Here is a 26,371-nt window from a genome sequence, read left to right on the forward strand (position 1 = left end):
TCAGGAGGCGCTCAGTGCTCACACTGAGGTTTGCTGAACTTGAAGAAGAGAAGATTATTTAGGCTGCTCTCCTCATGGTTTTTGTAGAGGAAGAGGAGTCAGATACTTCTCAGGCATGCATGGTGAAAGGATGAGAGGTAATGGGCACAAGTTGCAGCAAAGAAAGTTCTGACTCAATAAATGTAATGAAGTGGGGAAAATATTTCATTATGAGTGTTTAAACACTGAAATGAAGATTCCAGACCATGGAATTCATGCTAAAACTTGCTGGATTTAATTTATCTTTCTTTCTGCTTTTCTCTATAATTTATACTAAAAAAAGGATGTTAAAAAATTCAAATTAAGGTGATAACTTATTTCAAACCTTAAGGATACAAATCACTCATCTGCATTCAAGGTGTAAAATGGTGTTTTGAAGTATAGAATCTCAGAATGGTTTGGGTTGGAAGGCACTTCAAGGATCACCTTATTCAACCTCCCTGCCATGGGCAGGGGCACCTCCCACTAGACCAGGCTGCTCACAGTATGATATGGTCTGATTTTTAAATGCAAAAATAAATGTTTTGGGGAAGACATCATTGTATTTCTGTTAAACCTAATAATTTCAGCAAGCCTTCCTCTTGAGCATGTCATCTTTTAAGTAAGATTCTGTTACTCATACTTCATTTTCAGATGCAGTTTTTGCAGCACCTCAGTTCTCAGGTTCTACTGTTAGGTTCACTTATTATCAGCATTTATTTTTTACAATGTCACTGTAAGAGGTATATGGGAATTTGTTGTAAAGCAAACTGAATAAGGCACTTGAAGGTCACTGCAGTCAAACGGTTTTTTTATTATGTTTCCCCCACTTTCCCTATAATATGCCTTTGGGGAAATGCATTTTCCTGAAAATATTTAGGAGAAGGAATCAGAAGCTGGCTGGTTAAGTGGTCATCTCTTGTAGAAAGAGTTTACCCTGAGAAGGCACTTTCTTGTCAGGGCTCTTTAGTTGAGTCTTCATACTTACAACAGTAGTTATGATTCTTAATGTTTGTGATATCCAGTGTTATGAAACAAGTTTTAGTGATATCAAAGTATCTAATAGTTGTATTAAATAGGAGAGTAGTGACATTTAAGCTTTTGCATTTTTTACGTACAAACATGGCATTTTAAACTTCACAACTTGAATGGTTTATAAACATCAGTGTGGATATAATTGATTTCAATATTTGGTATTCTAGCGCTATGTGTGGTGGAAAAAAAGTCTGGATGTTTGGACAAAAGACCACCCTTTTCCTATAGACATAGATTATATGATCAGTGATACACTGGAACTGCTGAGACCAAAGATAAAGCTCTGCAATTCTCTGGAAGAAGCTGTCAGACAGGTGCAAGACTTGGAACGGGAATTCTTAATAAAATTGGGTAAGAAAATGTGCAAGGGAAGTTCGGTATTTATTACAATTCCTGTAGTTCTTAAAATTGTCTCTTTATGATGGTAATAGTTAACCATTGTTATTGTTATGATCACTTATTCTCATGATAGAAATGTTTTTGTAATATGTTGCATGTTTCTTTCTAATCATCATAAATACCATACAGAATCTCCATAACTCTAAAGTAATAGATGTTGTAAAAAATAGTCAGTATGAATACTCCTAATGTAATAATATTTAGACAGCAGAAGTGTGTGTGTATATTAATTTATGGAGTCACATGGTGCAAGTGATGAGGAAGAAAATCATTAATCAAAAAATGTAGGAATCACACTAATTTCAGGAGAAAACAGTTGGGCTGGCAGCATAGCTCAGCTGAAAATAGACTTATTGGTGAGTATCTAAAACTGTTGTCCTATTAACCTTTAAACCTCTTGAACATATCCGTTCTTAGAAAACGGATACTACTGTGCTCATTACTTGTTAAATGGAGTTGTTTTCTAATCTTCCATTTTTAGTTGAAAACAAGCTTGTTCATTAAGAGATTTTATATGTAAATTTTAATTACAGCACTTCACCTGCTTGGACACACTCAATTTTTAAGAATAATCCTTCAATTCAGTGGGATGAATATGTCTAACAGCCACATGAAAGGTTGCAACTTCTGTTTTAGGAGGAATTTTTTTTTTCATATGCCTTTTATTTAATTAATATGCCTTGAAATTCCCTATGTAGTAGTAACTGAAAAGCAGAATAGAATTCCCCTATGGTGTGGTTTTCATGGTCTCAAAACGATAACCAAGAAGAAATATATGAGTTATATAAACTATAATATTCTTTTGAAAAGTACTCAGCGCTTCCTTCCTACAAATAACAGGAGCTTCACAAGACTTCACACTAATGGCTGACTCTAAGTGCATCTGGTCTAACATCAAAAAAGGAATCTGAGTAGTGACTGTGTTGACTCCTCAGTAAATTCCTAGAAAAACTAATGGTAGAAGTCTGACATCAGCAATCCCCTGGAGGATTAAGTGGCTTTGTAAATAAAGAAAAGAAAAAAAGAATGTATGAGAACAATAGTGTATGCTAGAAGTTCAGGGAGTTTGCATTGGATGACTTAATATTGCAATAGTCATTTTCTAAAAACAGATCTTCATTTTTTCCCTGAATCAGAACCATGTTCAATTCTTAAAAACATTGATTGAAATCTATATCTAAGACTAATCTGGACACTGAATCACTGGGAAAAGCTAAAACTAATCTTTCACTGCTGGGGAAATGGTACAGATAATGGTATTAGATTGAAGGATGCCTTACTGAAAGAAAGGAGATCTTTATGTTTGGTATTTTACACACAGAGTAAACTAAAACATCTGTAGGTCAGCAAGAGAAAAACAGCAAGATGAGCTAAACACACAGTGTAAGAATGGTCAGACCTCTCTGCAGGGAGAACCAGTAGAACTTGTGGAAGAAACTCTGCTTTCCCAGAGATTTCATATAGACACCTGCATCCTCATAGGTTTCAAGTACAGCCTCAGAGCATTAGGAGAGATTCATAAAGGTCTATTGCAGGCTGAGAAAATTGTTGTTTCAGAACTGTTAATTGACAGTAGAGGGAAGTACTGCAAAGACTGCAGGGGCTTCGTGTCTCTGGGTTCTGCTGGATTTGTGCCGTCTCTGTAGTTTGGTACTCAGATTATCATAGACAGATAAAGAAATTATAAAAGAAAGGCCTCATAAAACCAGGCCTGCTCTGTTAAATTAAAGCTGTCATTTCTTCTAAGTGCAGTTTGCAAGTTCCCATGTGAAACAGTCTTGGTATGAAAGGTTCATTAACACAACAACCTATTCCTGGGTGCAAAACAAGTGCACTTATGTAAAGTATAAGGTTCGTCCCATGTGAACCCACAAAAGAAAAGTGTAAACACTTTAACCTTAACACATACACACAAAATCACCTTCTGACCAATAAATGAAGCAGTAAGAAAACTGATAGCCAATTGAGATCAAAATGAGGTCTGTAGAAAGTGTATAAAAATGCATTATGTGAATAAAGAATTGGCTTTTCCCACATGAAGAAAATGGATTTATTACAACACTGTAATAAATCACACGTGATTTATTACAGCACTCAGATTTTGTTACATGTTTCAGTAGGGTCCACATTTAGTTTGAGAATGTTTTGAGGCAATTTGCACAGCTTATTCTGTTCTCTAGGAGATTTTAAACATTCTCTCTAATGTTTTCCTCCTTTTCTGACATTATTACCCTTTATGTCTAAGTTAACTATATAGGAAGTGTTTCATTCAGAAGTCAAATATTATGACCAATGGGAAGTTTTAATGCTCAGTAACAATGGACTTTTGAAGTGATCTTCCACATATAACTTGAATAGTTATATGTCTTCTAATGTTCTAAATCTTTCTCTTTCTCTAAATTTCAGGAATTGTGAATGACAAAGATTCCAAGGAGTCCATTACAGAAGGAGAGAATCTGGAAGAGGATGAAGAAGAGGAAGAAGGTGGAGCAGAGACAGAGGAGCAATCTGGAAATGAAAGTGAAGTAAATGAGCCAGAAGAAGAGGTGAACTTAATAATTTCCCTTGCTTCATGTAAAAGAAATGATTTTGATTGCTTGTTACTTTCTGAAGCCCCTCTAAGTCAGAGTTAGCAGGTGAAATCTGGGTGTGCACAGCCCAGTCAGTACTGTCAGGATATTCCTATCCTAGTTCCGTGTATGTGGAAAACTGAGTATCTGAAGCTTAGTCCTTATTCTGGCAGAAACTTGAACCTGACAGCTTTGCTCAGGGTATGTGCTGCTTCTCAACAAGAAGATACCTTCAGTTTTTGGCATGAAAAAACTCACTTTCAGATGACTTTCGTTATCTGTTGTAGAAGCAAATGTATTGACTAAATGTCAAAGCAGTCATTAGGAAAAAATAACAGGTGTTCACAGGATGCCTATGCAACATGAATAAATAAAAGATTTATGGAGCATAAAAACCTTCCTTATTTACTGTGCTAAAAATATTTTCAATCAAAAATGGTGGAGCCAATAAAAAAAACCACAACGACGTAAAAGTTCTGACTTGTCACTATGACACAGCAAAGTTGATGTGATAATGGTATTGTTACAAGAAAATGAGTTCATCAAGGAAACAGAGAACAGTTTTTCTCCATATGTCTTGGGCTGGTTGATTACTAATAAGCTTTCTTTCAATAGATGTCTCTCAGCATTTAAGGTCCTAAAGTTTGGCTGGGTTTGTGCCTTCACCTATAAATTAGTATCGATAGAATCAGAAGCAGTTGCAGGGTGGGGAAGGCATTTCTGGAGATTTTTGTACTTCCCTTCTTTGAACTTGATGAGCTCTTGCCAATCCATTCCTCCAGTTTCTGGAGTTTCCTCTGAGTGGCAGCATGTATTGGCCACTACTCCCAGTTTTCTGCTGTACATTTGTGAAATTAGTAATAGAGCTGAGTGAGTTCAGACTGAAACATTAAATAAAAACCAAACCAAAAAATTTGCAAAGACTTAACTAAGCAACATGAAGTCTTTAGGAAAATGTTGAGGAACCAGCTGTTCTTGTTTTAAAATAGTCAGGAGTTAAAATTGAATATTTCAGGAGGGCTCTGACAATGAGGAAGAAGAAGGTGAAGAAGAGGAGGAAGAAAACACCGATTATCTTACAGACTCCAATAAGGAAAATGAAACAGATGAGGAGAATACAGTATGTATTGAGATGGAGATAAGTGAATTGAATTTGCATCTTTGGTTTTCTTTACTCAGTGGTTTTTGTCACTGCTGCTCATAACATACCTGGGAAAATACAGCAAGGACACTTCCTGTTATTCTTTCAAATATATTTTATAGCTTATTTTCATGTTTGTGAACTTTGGTTATTATTTCCTTTTGAAAATTTTTATGCTGTCAAATTTACTGCAACATGTTTTCACAAGACTGTGAGCTTTCACAGGTAGCTACACTGGAAAATATTGTGTAGATGATGGTTTTACAATGCCAGCAATAGTAGCAAACTGACAGGATACAACAAGGTAAACTGATTATACTCACTAGATCTCAAAACAGAAAAGGAGACAAGCCAAGAAGTGCAAAATTCCTACAATACGAATTTGGGATTGACAGATGATAACTTTTGCAGCTAAAGAACCCATCTGGTTGAGCCTGAATTGCAGTTACATAGTAAGGAAATAATGAACATTATAGAACAATGTGTTGGGGTGCTGGCTTCTGACATTTTTGTTGTCATGTTGTGCTTTCCAAATAATTGAAGGGTAGATTTGGTCTTGAAAATGCCGTCTAAGTTTATGGACTTAATAAAAAATTGAATTAAAATAGGTGTGTTAAGGATAGAGACTTTTTTTTTGATTGTTGCCACATCTTGAAAGTGTCCATGCACCTGCATGCACACACGTCAGTCTGTCAGAATGAGTGACCATAAATGGGGAAATATGTGTTCCAAGAAAATAATCAAGGCTGAAAACTTCTTTCTTGAACAATTCGGATTTATAAACCTTTTGATTGTGCATGATATAGAAGCAACAAGGATATTTTCCACTTATTTTCAGACTGACTATTCATATTTCTGAAACTAATGTAATGGACAATTTTTTCCCATTGCAACAGGAAGTAATGATTAAAGGAGGAGGACTGAAGCATGTCCCTTGTGCAGAGGATGAGGACTTCATTCAGGCCTTAGATAAAATGATGCTGGAAAATCTTCAGGTATAAATAGTTATTTTCTTAATTGAATGTACAGCTAACTGTAGTTGTTTTTTTTTTCTTAAAGTAAATAAGTGATTAATGCTTAGGTTACCATACTAAAGGAACGAAGATATTTTTTTTCAATGTTTTGGACTGTTCTCTGCAGTTGACTGGTTTGGCTTTTAGTAAAATAGTTGTTAATTGTATTGTTTGCCCAGTGAATACATGACATACTGACATATATTTCACAGAAGGAATAATGAATGCAGCAGATACTGTGCAACACTTCTGACTTCATCTTAGGTTTTAATAGGCTTAAAATGCATTTAAATTTAATAAGCTTTTAGTACTTTGTTTTCTTAGTCGCATCTGGCAAGTATTTCAGTATTGAGTATAGCAAGCCCTGTATAATAAATATATTAATCAGATGTACAAAAAAAAATTCTTGAATGAAGAATGTACATTCTACAGTGTGGCCCATCAGGTCTCTAGATTCTTTCCCTAAGAGATTGCCCTGTAACTTTCTTCTTCTCAAGCAAGGAAAACAAAAGGAAAACACAGTAAGCCTAATAAATGCATTTCTATATTACTTCATTTTCCTGGAAGGTTAAACCTTTTCTCAGTTGTGAAAATCTGAATGTTGCCAGCCCGACTGACTGTGTCAGCATCTGATCATTCATTTTTCTTTCATAGCAACGGAGTGGAGAATCTGTTAAAGTGCATCAGTTGGATGTTGCTATTCCTCTGCATCTCAAAAGTCAGCTGAAAAAGGGCCCCCCACTTGGAGGTGGGGAAGGAGAGTCAGAGTCTGGGGACACGATGCCATTTGTCATGTTAACAAGAAAAGGCAACAAACAGCAGGTAAGAGTTTATCTAAGGTATAGTTACTGTTTGAATAAATAAAGGCCTTTCACTTCAAAAAAAGTAACACAGCATTTTTTATTTCTTCTTTCATTTCTCAAAATCAGATACAGAGAACTTCATTTTGACACATGGAAAATACCATATATAATTTCTTGGAATTCTCGGTTTTTAATAGAAATTATGTAGAAAAATTCTATGGTCAGATGATACCATTGCTATTTACATTTGGTTATTCTACCAGTAGGTCAGTGGCATGTCTTGCATGTATTTTAGATATAGTTGTGGAAGATTAATGATGTGGTTGGTGGACTGCCACTGAACATTGAAAGGAGTAGGAAGAAAAAGGAATATTCCAGAATCTTTAAGATTCTACAGCTTTTCCTGAAAACACCTTCAGCTTCAAATCAAGATATAGGGTCATTGCTAAATTCTATTTCCTAAGTAGCTGCCACTTGGCTGAATTTATTCAAATTGCAAAATGGAAAAAAGGCATTATCCCTGAAGACACTGTTAGGGGATTATTCCAGAATGCATGGAGTGAATCTCTTGGAGAAACTTAAATGGAAATCAGGTTGATAAAACAAACTAACTCCTTGCTTCATGCAGCTAAGCTGTATGTTAGTCTTGGCTCTTTTGTACAGTGTATGTTTGAATTTTCCTAGCTCAGCAAATGCACAGTACACAAATCTCTACCTAACACATTCCACATGTATTTCTTGTCATGGTTTAGGGCTTGTAAAGAAACCTTTTCATTTTGGTTGTATTTTGATGAAAAGAAATTACTCTGAATTGATATGGAAAGCATACCCAAGGAATTGTTTCATGCCATGTATCTGAGCCTTTCAAGTGTTTAGATCAATGTCATTACTTGGTTTTAACATTTTTCACCTAAATTGTGGGAGTAGTGTAGCTGTCGGGGTTTATAAACCTGAAGTAGACTCCTTCTCTTCCTTCATATGAAACACATTTCAGAAATCCATGTAGGAAGTGGTTATTCTGTTCTCCTGGAACTTGAATGTGGCATACAAAGTTCTACAAAAGCTCTGAGTGGGAGATTCTTAACTGTGGTCATTGGTCTGAGAAGGGGTTTAAGAGAACTCCATCTTTTAAGAAATGTTGTTTAGCTTTTTTAGGATAATTTATTAGGAGTATCTGTAGTTACAAGGAATTTTGGGATCTTCATATTCCATGTAAAAGGGAAAATATTGCAGAAATGTGACTTTGAAAGAAAGCAGAACTTGTTCAGGAGTTTTCCCTGCTCCTCCCCCAATATTTGGTTTTGGGAGTAGGCTCTTCCTGCCAAAACTACTCTCAGTGTTTCTAGAAATGTAGAAAACAGTTGCTTTATAGACTACTTCAGCTCTTGAATTAATGAAAGGCTTCTTTGTCCACAGTTCTGTATTCAGAAAAAAAATGTGTTTTAGTACAGAGTTTTAATAGAAAAATAAGCAGGAAAGAAGAGGTGGAGTTGAAAAGAAAATAATTATTCCTTCTTATGGTGCTTTATTTTAAATCTACATGAGCAGAATGTGCATGAGTTCTGAAGTGATGGATGCATAGTTCACTGTTAAGTTATAGCTGTAAACTTTCAGCTTTTAAAAACAGTCAAAAGAAGTTTGCAGCAACCTGGGAGGCTGTAAGTACCTTCATCTGCACTGTCACCAGAGTGATAAATGACATCAGCCTACTTCTGTTAGTAATGATTTCAGTCTTTGTGTTCTTTGTCAGTGGTGCTCCTGAAACAAGAAATGTTAGAAAAATGGATTGTACTGTGCTTCCTTCCCGAGGGTGACATTTGGTAGTGGAGGTCCAGTTGCCAAATACTCAGTTCACATGTCAGTGTCCACCCACCTTTTAGTGGAGCATTGACAAATAGGTTTTTTTTAAGTAATACAAGACCACTGACTGGTGTTTACCAGCTGCATATACCCAAATCAATGGTCATTGCAGGCTGGTAGTGACAAGGACACCATATTTTATCCTCAAAACTTAGAAAACTAATAGCAATAGAACCTAACATGGTTATTTGAAATTACATGATGGCATTGTGATTTATCCATAAGTCATGAGAGAGTAAGGGGAAATAATGTTGGCATCATAAGGGATCAGAGTTGAGCTGTATCTAATACCATTTGGTGTTTCTGAGCCAAGACATTGTATGCCAGGTAGGTATGAACTAAAATGAGATATAGACAGTAAAAAGAAAGTCAAGAAATTTGGTTATTACCTAAGACAAAAGATTTCCTTCTCTTTGAAAGCTTTTTAGCAAGACTCCAGAAAAGAATGATAATATCCATGGAGTGGTCAAATCTCTCCCTGAATGTGAATTTTTTAATCTCGTTTATATCTTCATGCTTTTATCTCGTGGCATTTTTATAAACTCTCTAGTCTAATCTTCTGAATAATGATTTTTGATCTTTCCTCAGTTTGACATCTTTAAAGTGAAATCCTCCATCCTGCCCCCATCTCACAGATTCGATAAGAGGTTTTTGATACACCTCTTCACTATTTGCAAATCGGAAATGTTTCAGTTGCTCACTAATCATCATATCCTGTAGTAATTGTCATCAGTGACTTGATTTCAGGTGGCAGCTGATTGCCTTGAGATAGTGACTCAGTGATGTTTTGTTAATTGCCAGGCTATTGTTTTTTCTGTATCTGTGTTTCTCATTTACATCCTTCTATAGTTCAGTTTTCTTTTTCCTGTCTGAAAACACTAGTCCCATTTAGCTGATAAATGCCTAGAACAGAGAAAATATAAATTAAAAATATATATTAAAATGGATGAGGAGCTTAATGGTGAAGCTGAGGAATGATTTTTATCATTAAATGCTGCTAATGGATTAGGTATTTGTGTAGTTTATGTAAAGTTCATTTGATGATATCTGGGAGCCTGCACAGCCTGCTCAGCAGTAAGTAAACAGAGCTTACTTTGCTCTTGGAATTTCAACTTTCATTTTTTTTCTTCCCTGCACACCATAATAACAAGCTCATATTTGTTTTCAATATAATATGCTATTACCCTCACCCTCACCTCCCCCAAAAAATCTCATCTAAATGCATTATGTAGTTGGTAGGGTTTAGGGATTTACTGTTCCCAAGTTTTTCTCGGGTCTTTGCAAGAGTCTGTCTTAGCTGTTTCAAATCCAGTTTATTTTCAAGTGCTTCATCTAAGTCTTCTCACACTCCCTCATCACTGTGCTGCTAGTGGGGCATTACTCTGTGAGATACCTTGAGACTGTTTAGTGATTATTGCATTAAATACTAACCACAGGTGGTGAGGATTTTGCTTTTATTCTAAAGCTTCTCAGCAGAGGTTTTGATAATTTACCTCTCTCTGCAGCTTTTGACAGTGTAACAGAAAAGAACACTTAGGAATTTACTTCTGTTTCTTTGGAAGTAGATCTCCCATGATGAGTAACAAGGACCAGGACTCAGATTAGTTCGTGGAATATTGAGAGAGATTATCCTTAAATGCATAACCCTTCTTATGGCACAGAAATACTTCTAATGGACATGGAGTTGGAGGAGGAAGTGGGATTTTTCTAAAAGTTTGCAAACTTTAGCATTAGGGATTTTCTGAGAACTGTTGTCTCAGTTTTGGATAAGATTAAGAATTATTTCTCTGTTCTGGAACAATAGTAAAAAAATAGAGATGTAGAAGTAACAGATTGGATTTTCTGAGTCTGGGGAAAAAGAAATCACCTTCCCTACACTTTCCCAAAAATATCAGCTGGATTTCCAGAAAGAATTTCTGTGGGAGGGCAAGCTTACCTGGTGTGCCTTATGGCAAATCAAATAATGGGTGTGTAAATCAGAATGTGTGGTGGGCACATGTGGGTATGGGGGAGGAGGAAAAGATCAATCTGCCACCATGGTTATCTCTAGATTAAGAAGAAGCACCGGGGAGCCAGAATTATTTTTAAAAAGAAAAATTCTGGCCAAGGAATTCCAGGGAATGTCTGAAATGCTCGAAATGTTTTTCCTCTGTTATCACAAGAGATAGTAGTAGAAATTCTGCTCAGGGGGCTTCATCTCTTTGGACAGAAGAGACTGAAGAGGGAGATGCAGCTTTTTGAGTCAGCTGTGGTGCTTTTATCTCAAGACCAGGGCATCTCCCTGTCTTGATCAGCTGGTATGAAAATAAGAAATAAAGCATATGCTGTGCCTTGCTAGGGAAAGACAGTCAGTTTTGTTCACATGAATACTGTGTGTAGTAAGTTTTGGACTCAGCCTTTTTTTATGTTCTCTGTGTCTTTAGCAAGTCTTGCATTTTCTCATGCTGCTTTTTGTGAAATAGAGGTTCAAAACAAACCAACAACACATTTCACAGTAGAAACTTTTGTAGAAAGTACCCCACTGAAATAACCTAGGAATAACCGTAGCATTTCTGTATTTTGGATTGTTTGGTATTGGTTTGGTTTATTGCTCTGATGGGCACTTAAAAGCTTATTTTGATTTGCAGTTTAAGATCCTAAATGTGCCGATGTCTTCCCAACTTGCTGCAAACCATTGGAACCAGCAGCAAGCGGAACAGGAGGAGAGAATGAGGATGAAAAAACTCACTTTGGATATCAATGAACGGCAGGAACAAGAGGACTATCAGGGTAAGAAAATCAACTATTTAGTTTTTATTTTCAGGGGAGCCTTTGGTGGATCTGCAGAAAGCATTACTTGTGATGATTAACAGCTTAAGTTCTCAATATTGATTTGCAGTACTTATGGGAAACCTGTATTTTGGTTTTAGTCATTCAGTGTTTCCTCCCTGGTCTATATACTTGAAGAAGTTTTTGTAGCTGTTCCATGAAAAGGAATTTTCAAGTGGTCTCAAATTTCAGCATTTCCATTTATTTTGGGAAAGGGGAAGAACTGAGATTGTCCTTTTAAAATTAAGGTAGTACAAAATCAATGTGATGTTTACTGCAAGGCAGTTGAGTTGGATACAGAAAGAATTCTGTGCAATTTAAGCTCTGCTTTTAAGCTCTTAATAGGTGGTTTAGATACTAATAATATTTGGACTCGTTAGTCTTACTGAGACTTGCAAGTCCTGAGGTAACCTTCACCAGAGAAATACAAAATGTTACCTCAGTTTCATGCTGCAAAGGTTCTAGGAGTCCTCAAATCTGGAGCATAAGCATATATTAACACAATTAGGATTTCATACAGATGACATGATTAATTGGTTTTTTGAAGACATGCCAGTCAGGCATTTTGGAACCCGGACAGATTGAAGCAAACAGTTAATACAGCAGATCATACAGTCCCTAAACAGGTGCACTTGATGTGTTTAGTTGTTGGCTGGTTTGTTTTGGGTTGTGTTTCTTTTCAGATTCAACTTCCATTGGCTTACTCAGGTAGCAAACAAAGCCAGGCCAATAAAACTGATGCCTTATGTTACTGTTTCCATTTAACATCTCAAAAGTTTTTGCTCTGCATTTTTTTTGTAAAGATGTTGTAGTCTGGTGGTAATCATGGTGTAAGTAGTTAATCAGCAGGAAATCTCATTTAAGGTATTTAGTGAAAGGTCACTGTTCATCAAGAAGTGGGAAATTAAAACAGTTCTGATTTTAAAACACTGTGGAATCCAGTACTTCTTGCAGAACTTCGATAGTACCAGAACTAAACTTGTAATTGTACAAAGGAGTATCTTCCAAAGAGAGTGTCTGCAGAGCTCTGAAATGGTAACACAATATATTCTGAGTATTGGACAGGGTAATTAGCTCAGAAACTTTCTGAGACACTCTGCTCTTATAAAGCCCATTTGTGAGAAAGGAAGAGAGAGGCTCTACAATTAGACATTTCAGTGCTTCTCTCAGACTTTTTGTGGGTTTTTCCTCATTAGATATTTCTGATATTTCTAATGGTCCAGGCATTTGGGTTTTATACTCTGTTGTATGACTTTGTTGATATCTAAAATGAACCTATTTAATCTAGGATTTTATTGTGAGCAATTGTACTTTTTATCCAAAAAAGGATCATATTTATTTCTGTTGGACAAAATCAGACAACTGATAAGAATTGATAATTGGAAATAGGCTTTTTACATTTTCTCATAGATTTTTATGTAGTTCCTGTGTACAAAACAATACAGGAAGGAAGTGAACACAAAAGAAAAAAGTTTTTCCATAATTCACATCCCTTTTTAAAACTGCTGTTGATACATCTTATTTACTTGGGTAATACACAGAGTAAAACCAAACTAAGGAGGACCATTTAATCAGGCTAAATTAAACAGGCCAAATTACATTTGCCTTTGGAACAATTTTTTATTTAGATTTTTGCAGCTGATGTTACTTTTGAAGAGTCATCCTGTCTGTGACAAGTTGGTACCTACCCATTGAATGAAAGTGTTTGGTTAAATTTCTGTTTCAAGCTTTGAAGTTACCGAGGGAGGAAGAATTTTCAATTTCTGGAAGAATGCCTCAGGGTTGTCCCAACGTTTTCACATGTACTTGTTATTCTTTTCATCTGCACAGGGTAGCTAATAGATGGAAATTCACCAATGTACTTCAAAGTAGTATCAGATAAAGATTTAAAGTTTCAGCAAAGCTTAGTATATTACAAACGTTTTTTAATTTAAAGAATTATTAGGAACTTGGGTGGTTCTCTAGTTTAGACTGGTACTTTTCTGTGCTGATTTTTTTTTTCACTAAAAAAGCAAGGATGTTTGGTGGTGTGTCTTCAGCCTAGAAATCACATTGTGCTCCCCTGCCATCTCTGCCTTCTGTTACCTTCTCCAATACCAAACTTCCCAGTCCCATATTTCCTTTCACCTGCTGTGTGGAAAACAGAAGAGGCAGATGTGCACGTACTTGTTCATTCACTGCTTGCTGCTCACACCTGGCTGGCAGGGTACCCTAATCTTATAGGGTTTTCCTCCTGATTTCCTCCTCATTGCCCCCAGAGCTCTCTCCTGGCACACAGGAACGACACTGGTTGGTGGGAATGCTGATGTTTCATGATGTTTACAAACATGGACTGTCAGTGAGTTCAGGGGCTGCCTTTGCCACTGCTGGATGAGTGTGCAGAGCATGAATACAAAGGTCACTGGCTATCGACACAGATACTGAATATTAAATCAGTCACAGTTTCCCAGTTTCTCCAGGACTAGGTGGATAACTTTACTGAACGTTTCACCTGCACTTTGTAAATGATGAGGGAACCTCATTAGCCTCCAGTTTGGCCCCACTGAGAGCAGTGGGTGAGTGCAGCAGGTGATGGGTGTGTGTCTCCAATGAGATTACCAGAGACTGGAGAACTAGACAGAGCAGACTTTCAAACATAATCTGTTTAACAGCTTATTCCACTTTTCCCCTTCATTTATCCCATCTGTCTGTTTGCTGAGTAATGTAGATCCCTGCTCAGGTGGACTGTAGGAATACTTTCCATTAGATGTATTAACAGATTGGCAGAGATTACCTCCTATGATGTATCTGCAATTGTATTGGCTACTTAATAAGCATTGACTTCGCCTGGTAAAGAAACATTTTTTTAATCATTAAGAAATGAAATAAAGTTTTAGAAATTAAGTTTTACCAAATGTCAGAATACAATACTATCCTAGTTTAAATTGCCCAAAAGTTGGCTATCCAGGGATAAACTGCATCGTGTGGACTGCTTTCTGCACCCAAACTATTCCCACTGATGATAAAGTGAAAAACTTCATCCGTGGGACAGCTGGTGCGATGTAGGTCAGCTGAGTCACCTTCTTCAGGTGCCTGACTTCGCTGGAAAAAGATCCAATTATCCAAGCTTAGACTTAAATACCTGACTGGCAATGCCTAATTTTAGGACAGGTTTCTTGCTGAGTCTTTTAATTGGTAGGAGCTTTGTGCAGTTGTTACTATTCCGGGGAGGTTTAATGTTGAGGCCGCTCACGCTGCTGTGAGTCTTTGTTCTCGATCATTGATGGAGAAAGTGGTGGCTGATGTGTTTAGAAAGAAAAGGTCGCAGACCTTCTCTTGAGCATCTGTGATGAAAACCACTACTGGCAGTTCCTTCTGCAGGAACATCTGGAAATGCAGGTTTATATTGTGGGGTAGCTTGGTTTATCAAAGCTGTGGATGCGATTTGTAACTTTTTATAATTAACTTCTGTGGAATAACTTGAGTGTTAACTCTACAGCAAAGTGTAAGTGTAAATGGCAGTGAAATGTGCATGTGTCAATTCCTGTGTAAAATGATGCATAGAAAATGTATTTAACTTTCTTCTATTTACTTTTCTTCTGCCTGAAATCCCAGAAATGTTGCAGTCTCTGGCACAGCGTCCAGCTCCAGCAAATACCAATCGTGAGCGGCGGCCTCGTTACCAGCATCCGAAGGGAGCACCTAATGCAGATCTAATCTTTAAAACCGGTGGGAGGTAGGACAATCTTCCTTTAAATGTGGTAATTCTGGTTCTAGGCAAGTAATTACCTTCATAATTGAAACAGATAATGATCTCTGTAGTGAGTATTTGGGCAGTCGTTTCCATTCTAAAGCATTCACTTAAAATGCCAAGCAGTGTTTTGTGCTTCTAATTCAGTGTCTGTACCTCCGTGACAGTTTGGAAGCCAAAAGATTATTTTTCAGTTGTGAAATAGCTGCTAGAATATGAGCCTCTTTTTGTAGGGAAAAAGAAACAAGTCTGCTTTCTCCATGAGAGGGGATGAGGATTTTTTTTTTTATAGTATCACAGAAATTCTCATTATGGTCTTTCTGTGAGGTAAATTTCACAGCTATTCCTCTGTATTTGATGCCTTGAATGGAAAGTAAATATAGTAAAGGTGGGAAGACAGAGAAGAACTTTCAATTTGTTGTGTAGAGTGTACCAAAACCAGCATTAACATGAAAAGTCATTCCCAATTGCTTAATAGTTGTTCTGAGGCTTTAGTATATGTCTTTTCTCACTTGGAGCAAGCTGGCAAATAAACCATTAAATTAGCCTTGCAGCACACATTTGAATAGACGGTTTCGGGTGAATTGCAGACCTGCTTTCATGTTCCTCTTTTCTTTGCAAGTCCATTTTGAAGGTGGATTGATAGGAGCAGCAACTGGGAAGGGAACAGTTTACCTCCTAGTGGATCTGCCTTTATGAACTGCAAATAAGTTAATGTAATGTACTACTTCTGTGTTCTAGTAGCATTTCCATCTTCTTCATGGTACATGTTTATGATCATTTGATAATGTCCTGATGAGCACTCACTCATTGAGACCTCATACAGACACAGCTTGTACAAGAAAGAATTTTGGTTTTTTTAAAGATTGCAGTTTATTTTAAATGTTTTTAAAAAATGAACCAGATGTAACTCAAAATGAGCAGTGCTTTCCATGTAGCTTTTTCATATCACTGTGACCTAATGCTGTTTTAGGAATACAAAGTGTTCAGTTACACTGAATTGCCACAATACTTACAGGTGTTTCATTAACAGCTGCAGCCTTCTGTTCTTTCAGGCACGAGCTGCATGCTGCAGTTATTCTTTAAATACAACAGCCAGACCAGTAGATGTGATATCTGTAGATTTCTTCTAAATTATTTTCTTTAGAAAACTTTTTATATTCTGATGTTGTCGGGAAAATGTCATTTAGACTGTGAAGTAGGTCAGATGTTACACAGCAGTTTGAGCAGTGTTTGCTTATTCAAGTGCCATGCACTTGCAGTTTTAATGTAGTTTTGTATTATGGAGTTCACTCTTTGTTCCTTTTAATCCATCAGCTCCTTGGAGCAGAGAGCAGGAAGTTTTTTTGAGCAGGTATATTTTATTTGTTGTGTACTGGGTGCTCTGCCTGGCAGTCATGCATCGGTTGAGCCATCTCAGCCTGCAGTAAGGCACTAACACTTTTCCTAACTCCATTTATTTATTGGAGACTGTGGGTACACCAATGGCTTCCCACTGGCACAGACTGTCTGCTGCCTACAATCTTAGAGCCTCTGATTTGTAGGATGTATTGAAAATAATCTTCTGACTTTCAAGGTTGCACTGCAGTCTCTGCCCAGACCCCCCTCAGGCTTTGTTAAAGCTTTACCCTGTGGATTCTGAGGATGCTGGAGGATCTGGCTGAGCAGATAGGAACTGAGCTGTTAATTTTAATATCTGTAGAGAAGGTTTCACATTCCGACTTGGTAGAACAATGGTGTAACACAGATGTTACCACTTCCATGAGGACACGGTGTTGTGTTGTTGCTGCTTCTTTGTACATGAACACAACTGAAATGTTATTTTCTTACAAAATAATTCAAACTTACTGGAAATAACAGTTTGCTGCTTTCTTCAAGATATACAACTTTTTATTTTACAATTCTTGAGATAGGGATAAACTAAGCAAATAAATCTCCTGGTCGATTCCACTGTAATGTACAATGTGACAGGTTCTGATAGCTGAGGTAGGAATGAGGCCTTTCTTGGATTTGAGGGAGTGTTGAGAATAGAGAAATTGATTTGTTGTTTTTACCTTTGCTTTATGTTGCTAAACATGCCCTAAGCACCGTGTTTCAAACACCTTTTAGGAAGTTAAATCCAAATCTCCCTATTGTAACAGTTCATTTCAGAAGTCTATGAAGGTAGCATTGGGTTCTTCCATATGTTTTTGGCCTTGAACAGCAGGATCTCACTAAGCAATTAACCCTCTATGTTTTTTAAAAAAGAGAAATCTGCTGTAGTTTTTACTTTATTTCTCCTCTGTTAATGTCCTTGTTCTATACTAAAGTAAATGCAGTGAGATTTGCAAGCTTTGTCAGATTTTAGTACGTGCAAAATGCTGGATCAAAAATTGGAGTTTATTCCTGTTTGTTTGGAATTGCCTGCTTGTATGGCCTTGTATTACCTGTTTATCCTGTAGGGAGGAGATTCTTTCTGGGACTGGTACATTTAAGGATGACTGACCTTAAAGATAATTTACTGTGACTCCCTTAAAAGTAGGGTTCCTTGATTTGCTTCAGCAGAACTGGGAAGAAAACAATTTTCTCTCTTGCCTCCAGTTCTGTAGCATTTGTGTCTTAAGAGAAGCCTTTGGCTCAGGCTATTAAACTACTACCTTCAGGAAACACAAAATTCACTAAAGTAATTTTTTTTTGTGATGGAATTATCATAAAAATAGACTTCTACCATTAGGAACAGCTTAAAATATAAAATGGTTTTCCTTTGTTTAAGAGGATTGAGATCCATTAAATGGCTTGGTTTTAAAAGTGAAATGAAAATAACCATGTTATATAAAATAATTTTAAAAACATTGATTACCAAGGAAGTTAGATTTCTCCCTGTAATTCTTCTGTTGAGAAGTGGGGCCTTACCAAGGATTTTATCTTGTTAAACCTCTCCTTATTAAAAGAAGTAGCCTCAAAATTGGTTGCTGTTTTGAAGGTATAGTACAGGGCTTGCCTGTGTCCAAAGTTCCCCTGGGGATGCAGGTATAGGCTGGCAAACCAAATAATAATATTCATGTTAAATGGTGATCTCAGGTCTCCTGTTTACATCTGACTCTTATTTGTCTTTAACCCATTTAATATAGAAAAATGAAGCATAACAGTAATAACAGGATGCTGGGATGTTATTAGCTAAATATTTTCATCATAAAGAATATTGCATTAATGCTGAAAAATCAGAGTTTGGATAATAAGAAGAAATGTGAATTTAATATGATTTCCTGTTTCAGCTACTGGACCAACACAATTCATACATCACCTGTCATGAAGTTGATGCATTGACAATACTGCTTTATGAAGCTTTGAATTCACTTCTTACTGGCATGAACCTTTCAAACTCAGCTAAGAAATGCCAAACCCCTTTTCAGCTGTTTCATGGGAGGGAAGCACAGGGAGGAGTATGGGAGGAGGGCTCCAAATCCTGCAGCTGCTTCTGGTGGGCTGCACTGGAGCTGAACACAAAACAGGAAAGGCTCAGGTGCTTGCCTTGGCAGGATGGTGCTTGTTGAGCTCTGCAGGCTGAGTGTGAGTCTAACCCAGACAGCAAAGTTGGAGAGATCACACTTCAGTTTAGAGGGAATGGAAGGCAAAATTGTATTTATAAGCCATGCTCAGTTAGAAAGACTCCTATGTTTGAAAAGGTTCTTTCAATATAAATAATAACAACTACCTACCAAAAACCCCTGCAGTTTTGTGGCCCTCTGGAAACCAGCTACCAATCCCCAAAACACCTCCCTGCTCCCACTATACACACTGACTTTGTGATTTAACTTTGTCAGAGCATTTTATTTTTGATGGATAGATGAGAATATAAAATAGCTTGCAGAAGATAAGATTCTCTTACTTAGGCGAGTTCAGCTTTTGTGGTTTATTTGAATTTTGATGTTCACAGTGTAGAATGTGATAAGTCAGATGTGATAGATTTTTAATGGGCACCTTGGTGTTTTCTGTTTCTTGTTCATGGTTTTGGGTGACAAGGGGAGAGAGACAACAAAACATGGAAGCTGAGATTAGTTGAGAAGAGCAAAGCAGGGAGTGAACTGGGAGAGCAGGTGTTTGGAGCTGGAAGTTTGTGGGGAGATTTGTGAAGAAATGCAGCACTGCAGAATTGCAGTGTTGTGGATTGGAGGACACCAGGGGATTAGGGATAAGTGTGAAATCCAACTTCAAAGGTCTCAATGTCAAGAAATAAAGAGATTTTTTGTGATCTTGTGATGTCAGCAATATGCAGAAAGGAGTTGATTGTTGATATTCTCCTGGGCACTCTCAGTTTAAGCTGTAAAGTTGTGCTGCTGATTGAGCTCTCCCAGCTTCACCCGTGCCTTGGCTTTGTGATTATTTCGTAGCCTATGGTGTGATGTTTGTGTGTTTTTATGACTTCCAGTTTTCTGCTCCAGCCACGGTTTGTGGCAGAGGTTCTGTGTATTTCCCTGTCAGTCACGGGTGGGCGGTGTTAATGCTCAGCATGGCGTGAGAAGCCGCCTGTATGAATTTCATACAAATGAATAAGGCGTCAGTGGCAGGAAGGGCAGTGTGGGAGGAGACTGCAAAGAATTGATTCATTTTACACATAGGGCTCAAGATGGTTTTAATCACATCTGTGTACTGAGTTTGACCTTGCCAAATAGAAGTTTGGATCAAGTTTACTAGATCAGACACAAATGTGAAATACCTGGTTTGGGAAAAACTATTGCTGCTATTTTTGGCAGCAGCACGTGTCTGTAATCCCCTGAAACAGGGATCTGCCACCAGCAGATCTGGTAGCTGCTGGTTTGGTGTACTGGTACTGGTAGCTGCTGGTTTGGTGTACTGGTACTGGTAGCTGCTGGTTTGGTGTACTGGTACTGGTAGCTGCTGGTTTGGTGCAGCCAGTCCCAGCCTTTTTCCTTCCCTCCCCATCAGGCAGTTAAAACCAAATCATAGAAGGAGTGCTGCAGTGAGTTCTAATGATGCATCAGCTTGGGACTTCCTGGCAAAAATATACAGCATTTTTATATAAACAAATACTGGATATTAGAACAAAGCAACACATAGAAATACAAAATTTAGTGTGAAAGCTTCATCTGGTACAAGAGATGGAAAAGTTACCATGTCCAGTTAACCTATCTGTATCTGCAAGATCTTCAGTAAAGACCAGGTTTAGATCAAATGACTGTTGAACAAACACTGGAGGATACACACTGATGTAAAGAAACATGAACTGTTGTGTTTGCATGGTAAAAAACCTGGGTGTGTAGCCCTGGAGCTTTCTTGGAATTGTAAATGTTGAAGTTTTATTTTGCTGTCTGTTACTAATTTTAATTTGCAGCCCAAAATCAGCTGAAAAGGAGCCCAGATGCAGTAACTGCATTGTGCTGAAGTTAGTGACACTGGGGTGGCCTTACTGCTGCATTGCCCTGGTCTTGCTGAATCCCCTGCCTGCAAAGTGGTGTCATTCTTCAATGCATTTGTATGTTCTTGAGAGAATTAAATGTGACTTTTTGTGAGTAGGGATGTGTTTCATGAACAACAGGTGGTGGAAAATTTAAATGCACCTGTTGACTCTAAAAAGGTTCTAACCAGTAATTTGCATATAGAAAGTCCTTTGTAACGTTTCTGCAGAGCTTCTAAGTATTAAGAAGCTGCACAGAAAGATGAAAACTATTTACAATAACTCATTTTTTCACCAAATTCACAGCTGTGCTTCAGTAGTTCAGCATCTCATCTGGGATGAGAAGGTGCAGATTATCCCCCTGCTTTTGTCTGGTGTGGCCTTTTGAAATGGTTGTGCAGAAAAGAGAAATATGTAACTTTTTGTTGGAAGGTAAAAGAGTATCAGAATGAGTGGCAGCTGCTCTGGGGGCTGCTCACTGCAGAGTTCTGGGCAGCGCAGCCTGATGTGATTCCTCTCTTCCCGCAGGAGACGCTGATCCACCGCCAGTGTCATTTCATTAGGTCCTGTATCTCTGGTGTTGTGGAGTCCTCCAGCGATTAAACGAGAGCAGTGGACACATCTCAGCATGTCAGTCTAGAGCGTTCAGAACCGAAACCTGCGACAGGCTGGGGCCGTGGGGCACGAAGAGCAGCCTCCCCTCTCCCCCCCCACCCCCCCAAAAAAAGCTTTTTGTTATGGGAACCGCGTTGAGGGTCAATCTTCTCATAGGAGCAGAAGCAAACGAGCGAGATGGGGAACTTGACCTGCGAGCAGCTCGGTGAGAGCCGGGAGCAGCCTGGAGTTCGGATGATTACACTGGAATGGGAAAGGCCTTTGGCAGCTCAGCCTGCAGGGAAATAAAGCTCTGAACTCGCCACAAGTTACATTGTCTCCGACTCGAGCACTTGGTGTTGGAAGGATGTTCTTTGAGGGCTGCAAATCTGCAGTAGAAAAACATAGAGCCAACGGCAAAATCCAGAAGAAAACCCTGCCGAGTAGGATAACTTCTCAAACACTCCTCAGCGAGGATGTTCTTGGTTAAGGAAGAGCCTTTTGCTGCCAGATGTGCCAGAAAGGGGGTGGGGAGGGGTGAAAAATTGAAGAGCCAAGGAGATAAAATGTCTGTTAAGGTTTAAAATAGAAAGTGAAGTTGATGAACACGGGGTGTTGACTCGTACTGCTTGGAACAGCCTGACACCAGCCTAAGGACAGGGATATAGTTGAGCCCATTGTATGTATCATTGAAAACCAAAACGTGCCAGTCAGCATAACAGGAGGATGTCAAGGAGTGGATCCAAATATTCTGTTGATCTTCATGGGTTGATAAGCCTCTGTGTCTATTGAAACAAACAAAAAGTTAAAAAAAAAAAAAAAAAAAGATTTAAGTCTGGAAACAAGTAGAATTTTTATTTTTTTCTAAGTAGAAATGAGGATTCTTGGTCTGTTTCTGACAATCTGTTATTTATTAGTGTAGGGTTTTGTTTGCTTTCAGGTAGAGGTAGTTCATTGAGTTAAAGAGCCCATCTGTATGTTACTACTAATTCTTTTTTCTAGCTCTTCTAAAATCCTTTTTACCACTGGTTTTGGTTTCTGCATGTAGGAAGAGAGACTTGTAAAATTGTAACATTTCATACAGAAATGCCGCCCGATCTTCACCAGCTTCAGAAATCTGACCTTTGCCAATGCTGCAATAAAGTGTTGTAATTTAGAGTCGGTGTCTGCCTCTTGACATTCACTTTGTTCTTTGGAAATGTTTTGAAGGGTTTGTGGTGTATTGTGGGCTGTAGTTTGGACAGGAATTCCAGGTCTTCGATTCAAGTCTTACGTGATTTTTTTCATGTTGTTTTCTTTCCACATGAAATTCATGGGTACATTTATTAATCGTGTTTGTAACTCTGAGCTCCTCCAGGAACGCCTCCTACACCAATATGACCATATCCACTGCTCAGATGTAACTTCCACTTCCCCAAAGAACAATGCCTACCAATTGGTAATAGCAGATTAAGCATCTAATTGTGGTTCAGACTAGAGTCAGCTTCCTTTACTCAACATGTTGCTTAGTTTCAAAAGCATTTAATTTATCCAGATTGAGTAACTGCATAAAAATAAAATATTAGCTCTGTGTTATATGTGTCAATCCAATGCCTTGGATGGAATTTGGATCAATGGAAATGTCTTTATAAAATTATTTGCTAAAAATAGTTTAGGGTCAGCTAGGGATTTTCCTGACTTCAGACTGAAATCAAAAAACAGTTCAGTGAAACTTTCTGAAGTTTAATTTTAAAATTAATTATTCTAATGTTGTGCCAAAGATCACCGTAAATGAAATAATCAGAGCTGAATGCACACAGACAAACGTTTTAGCAGGGCCTGTTGCAGTAGGACAAGGAGTGCTGGTTGTAAACTAAATCGGGGTTGACCTAAATTAGAGATAAGGAAGAAAATTTTTACATGAGGTGATGAGACTGGCACAGATTTCCCAGAGGTGGTGGATGCCCAGTCCCTGGAAACATGCAAGATTTCAACCTGATGTATTTGAAGTTGTCCCTGCTCATTTGCAGAGGTATTGAACTGGATGACTTGTAGAAGTCCCTTCCCTTCCAACCCAAACCATTCCATGATGCACAGAAAAAATCCAGTTTGCATGCACTTTATTCCTTGCCTTCCCGTGTGCTGACCCCACATCTCGTGGTGTGGCTGGATGCTGCTCCTGCTGCTTGCACAGCAGTTTCACTACCTGATCCATGTGCAGGTTCTTGCTGCAGGGATTGCATGGCTCCCTCTCATGTCTTTAGAATCCTTTACCTTCCTTTAGAGGGTGTTTAATTAAAATTGTCACCTGTGCAGCCTGGGATTGATACAGAATGGGGAATGGCCTCTATTTTGGTCAGTGTCTGTCACCTATGAATATTACTGCTTTACCCAGATTACATGATGTTTATTTTAATTAATGAAATTGTGTTTAATGTCATTGCTTCTCTTTCCCTGCAGTGCAGTGACCCATGGGTGTGTCTGGTCACTGGGGAAGTCATCCCAATTCAACCTGAGGCACTGTTGGATGGGGCAGAGGATGTTCCCTGGGAGCCTTTCTCACGGGATGCTGGTTGAAGGTGTCCTTGCAAAGACCATTTCTGCAGCAGTGTTCCTGACCCTGCAAGTGAGGAGTTAAGTCTGGGAAAGCATATGTAGATGAAGGAGAAACTGTTTCATGTTCTTGATTACGTAAAAGATTTCTGTTATCTTATCATTCTGTGGAAAGAATTTGGGCTGAAGTCAGGCCCTGGCATTGGGGTTGTCTTCACTGATGTGAGGCTCCTCGAGCTGACAAAGTGTGCTGTAGGTTTGTACTCAATAATTGTGCCTCAGTTTTTGATGGTAACTTCTCCTCCCCGATCTCTCAAGCCTCCAAAGCTCAAGGCAGGGACTTGGGGGAATGAAGTCCTGTCTGTCACAGGGACAGGTTTGTGACCACCTGAGTCCCCCTGACCTGACAAGATGGCTCTGAGGCCATCCCAGGCTCCTCTGAGGGGGCTCTGAGCAGCCTGGTCTGGTGGAAGGGGTCCCTGCCCATGGCAGGGGCTGGAAGTGGATGAGCTTTAAGTTCCCTTCCAACCCAAACCATTCCATGATTTATGGTGCATCACTTGAAAGCCTGTTGGAGCTGAGGTGCTGTGTTGGGCCTTGCTCGAGGATGGAGCCAGGGTGTCTGGGAAGCTCTGGAATTGGAATTTGACCCAGGAATGGCAGTGCTTGCAGGCAATACCTTGAACTCCAGCTGATGCTATTGGGCATCTTTCACTACCCACAATGATGTAATGTGATAAAAAAGGGTATCAATCTTTTTTTCATTAATTGCTGAGTTTGCAGACTTGCTGTAATCTCAACTTCCCAGGCCTTCAGCATGAGAAATCTCTTGGGCTGTTTCTGTTATGTAGATAAAAATATAAAGCATATCTATGCACGTGTTCCACAGCACACACAATTTTATGTATATTCAGGCTTAGAAAACCACCTCTATTGTGGAGTCTGTCTGCTTTCCTCAAGCTCTCAGCATTTTTCCTTTGGCTGCTGCAGCAGAGCACTCACTGTTTGCTTGGCTCAGGCATGGCATGTCCTCATCAGCCTGGAGTGAATGTTTGCAATACCAATCCATCCATAATGGTGCCACGAACCTGCTGTTGCCCCCTGATAAATACATCTATTTTTTCCTCATTTTTTCCCTTCTTTGAGCTTCATCACTAATTTCCTCCATGCTGAGCTTTTCCTCAGCCATTCACCCTTCTGCCCTGCTGAACGTGCTCCTCTGAGGTGACACTTTGCTGTCTCTTCCCAGAGCTCCACTATAAACAGGGTTTTTTCCAGCTAGTCCTAAGGAAATCCCAGTATTTCCTGAGAACAGGAATAGGAAACTAATTGAGCAGGAATCAAACAAATGAGAAAATGTCAAAATATTTACTTGCATTGTTTGAACTATAAACTTTGCTTTAAAGTTATTATTGTCAGGGTGTGATTGTGCCCTTAAAACACTTAAAACACTTGTTAGAAGAGCAGTGTTCTGTGAAAAAGCTTCTCTCCCTCCCTCCTTCCTTCCTTCTCCCCATCACCTGGATCCAAGCTGTCAGGCAAAGAAAAAAAATAGTTGAGACACTTAAAAAGGAGGAAGACATTTAGCTATTGCTAATGTTTATTTGTTCTTCGACATTTACCTGCAGGAAGAAAGTTTCTGTTGTGCAGGGGATAAAGGGGAGTGACGTTTGCAGCTGAGAACGAGTCATAGTCAACAGCCCAAGAGCTTGAAAACTGCTGTATTTACCCCTTAATTGTTTTAGGGTGGGTTTTTTAATTTTTAAAGTATTTCCACAATATATATTGTATACATATGCACATACATCTGTCTGTTCATGGTGAACTCAAAATCACAAGTTCTCTCCTGGGAAGCAAGATTTGAATGTGTCAGTGAGGGTTTCAGAGCCCACCTGGAGGGAGCTTGGTGCTGTATTAATCCCAAATTGAATTGCTACACGTTGCTGGAAGTTGCCTCCCTGGAGTGATGGAAGTGAAGATAACCAAGTGATGAGAGGGAGCTCAGAGGCAGCTTTTGGCTGTTCTTATCTCTGCTCTGAGCAGCTTTTCAAGTGCTGATGGGAGCTCTGGCTTCCTCTTTGGGCTCAGGGCAGGAAGAGCCTTTTCCTGGGAGGAAGACACAGCTTCAGTCCACTTCTGTCTGGGAATACAGCTGAGCTGTTCCTGGCAGACACTGGTTCCTCATCCCTTCTGTGGCAGACTTTCTTTTCCAGTAGGAAGAGGGACACAGCAGCAGGACTTACACAGTCTAACTCTCTCTTTCCTACTGAAATGCCCAGGAGGGGTAAATAAACCAAGTTTATTATTCAGGTTGGTCCCAGATCCCACACCCATGAAAACCAGGGGTTTATTAGTGGCCGTGAGTCTTAGCTAATATAAAATCAGAGCAGCTTTTGGGTTCAGAGAAGACCTCGCTGTTGCTGCAGGGTGACAAACTGCAGAGAAAAGTCTCTGCTCTCAGCATGGCTGGCAC

The 26,371-nt window shown here is 38.7% G+C and overlaps 1 protein-coding gene across 1 annotated transcript in view; it reads left to right on the plus strand.

The window, feature by feature from the left end:
• UPF2 (UPF2 regulator of nonsense mediated mRNA decay) overlaps positions 1 to 22,524 on the plus strand; it is a 52,456-nt gene extending 29,932 nt beyond the window's left edge. Inside the window, exons 15-22 of the mRNA XM_014883102.2 lie at positions 1,221 to 1,404; positions 3,859 to 3,998; positions 5,038 to 5,142; positions 6,060 to 6,158; positions 6,831 to 6,998; positions 11,467 to 11,608; positions 15,242 to 15,362; positions 21,301 to 22,524. Of these exons, the coding sequence (XP_014738588.2) occupies positions 1,221 to 1,404; positions 3,859 to 3,998; positions 5,038 to 5,142; positions 6,060 to 6,158; positions 6,831 to 6,998; positions 11,467 to 11,608; positions 15,242 to 15,362; positions 21,301 to 21,310 (969 nt within the window). The 3' untranslated portion in view covers positions 21,311 to 22,524. The remainder of the gene's footprint in view (positions 1 to 1,220; positions 1,405 to 3,858; positions 3,999 to 5,037; positions 5,143 to 6,059; positions 6,159 to 6,830; positions 6,999 to 11,466; positions 11,609 to 15,241; positions 15,363 to 21,300) is intronic.
• The last annotated feature ends 3,847 nt before the right edge of the window (positions 22,525 to 26,371 follow it).

The sequence above is a fragment of the Sturnus vulgaris genome, chromosome 5 (genome assembly GCF_052056855.1).
Source record: "Sturnus vulgaris isolate bStuVul1 chromosome 5, bStuVul1.hap1, whole genome shotgun sequence".
Lineage (NCBI taxonomy): Eukaryota > Metazoa > Chordata > Aves > Passeriformes > Sturnidae > Sturnus > Sturnus vulgaris.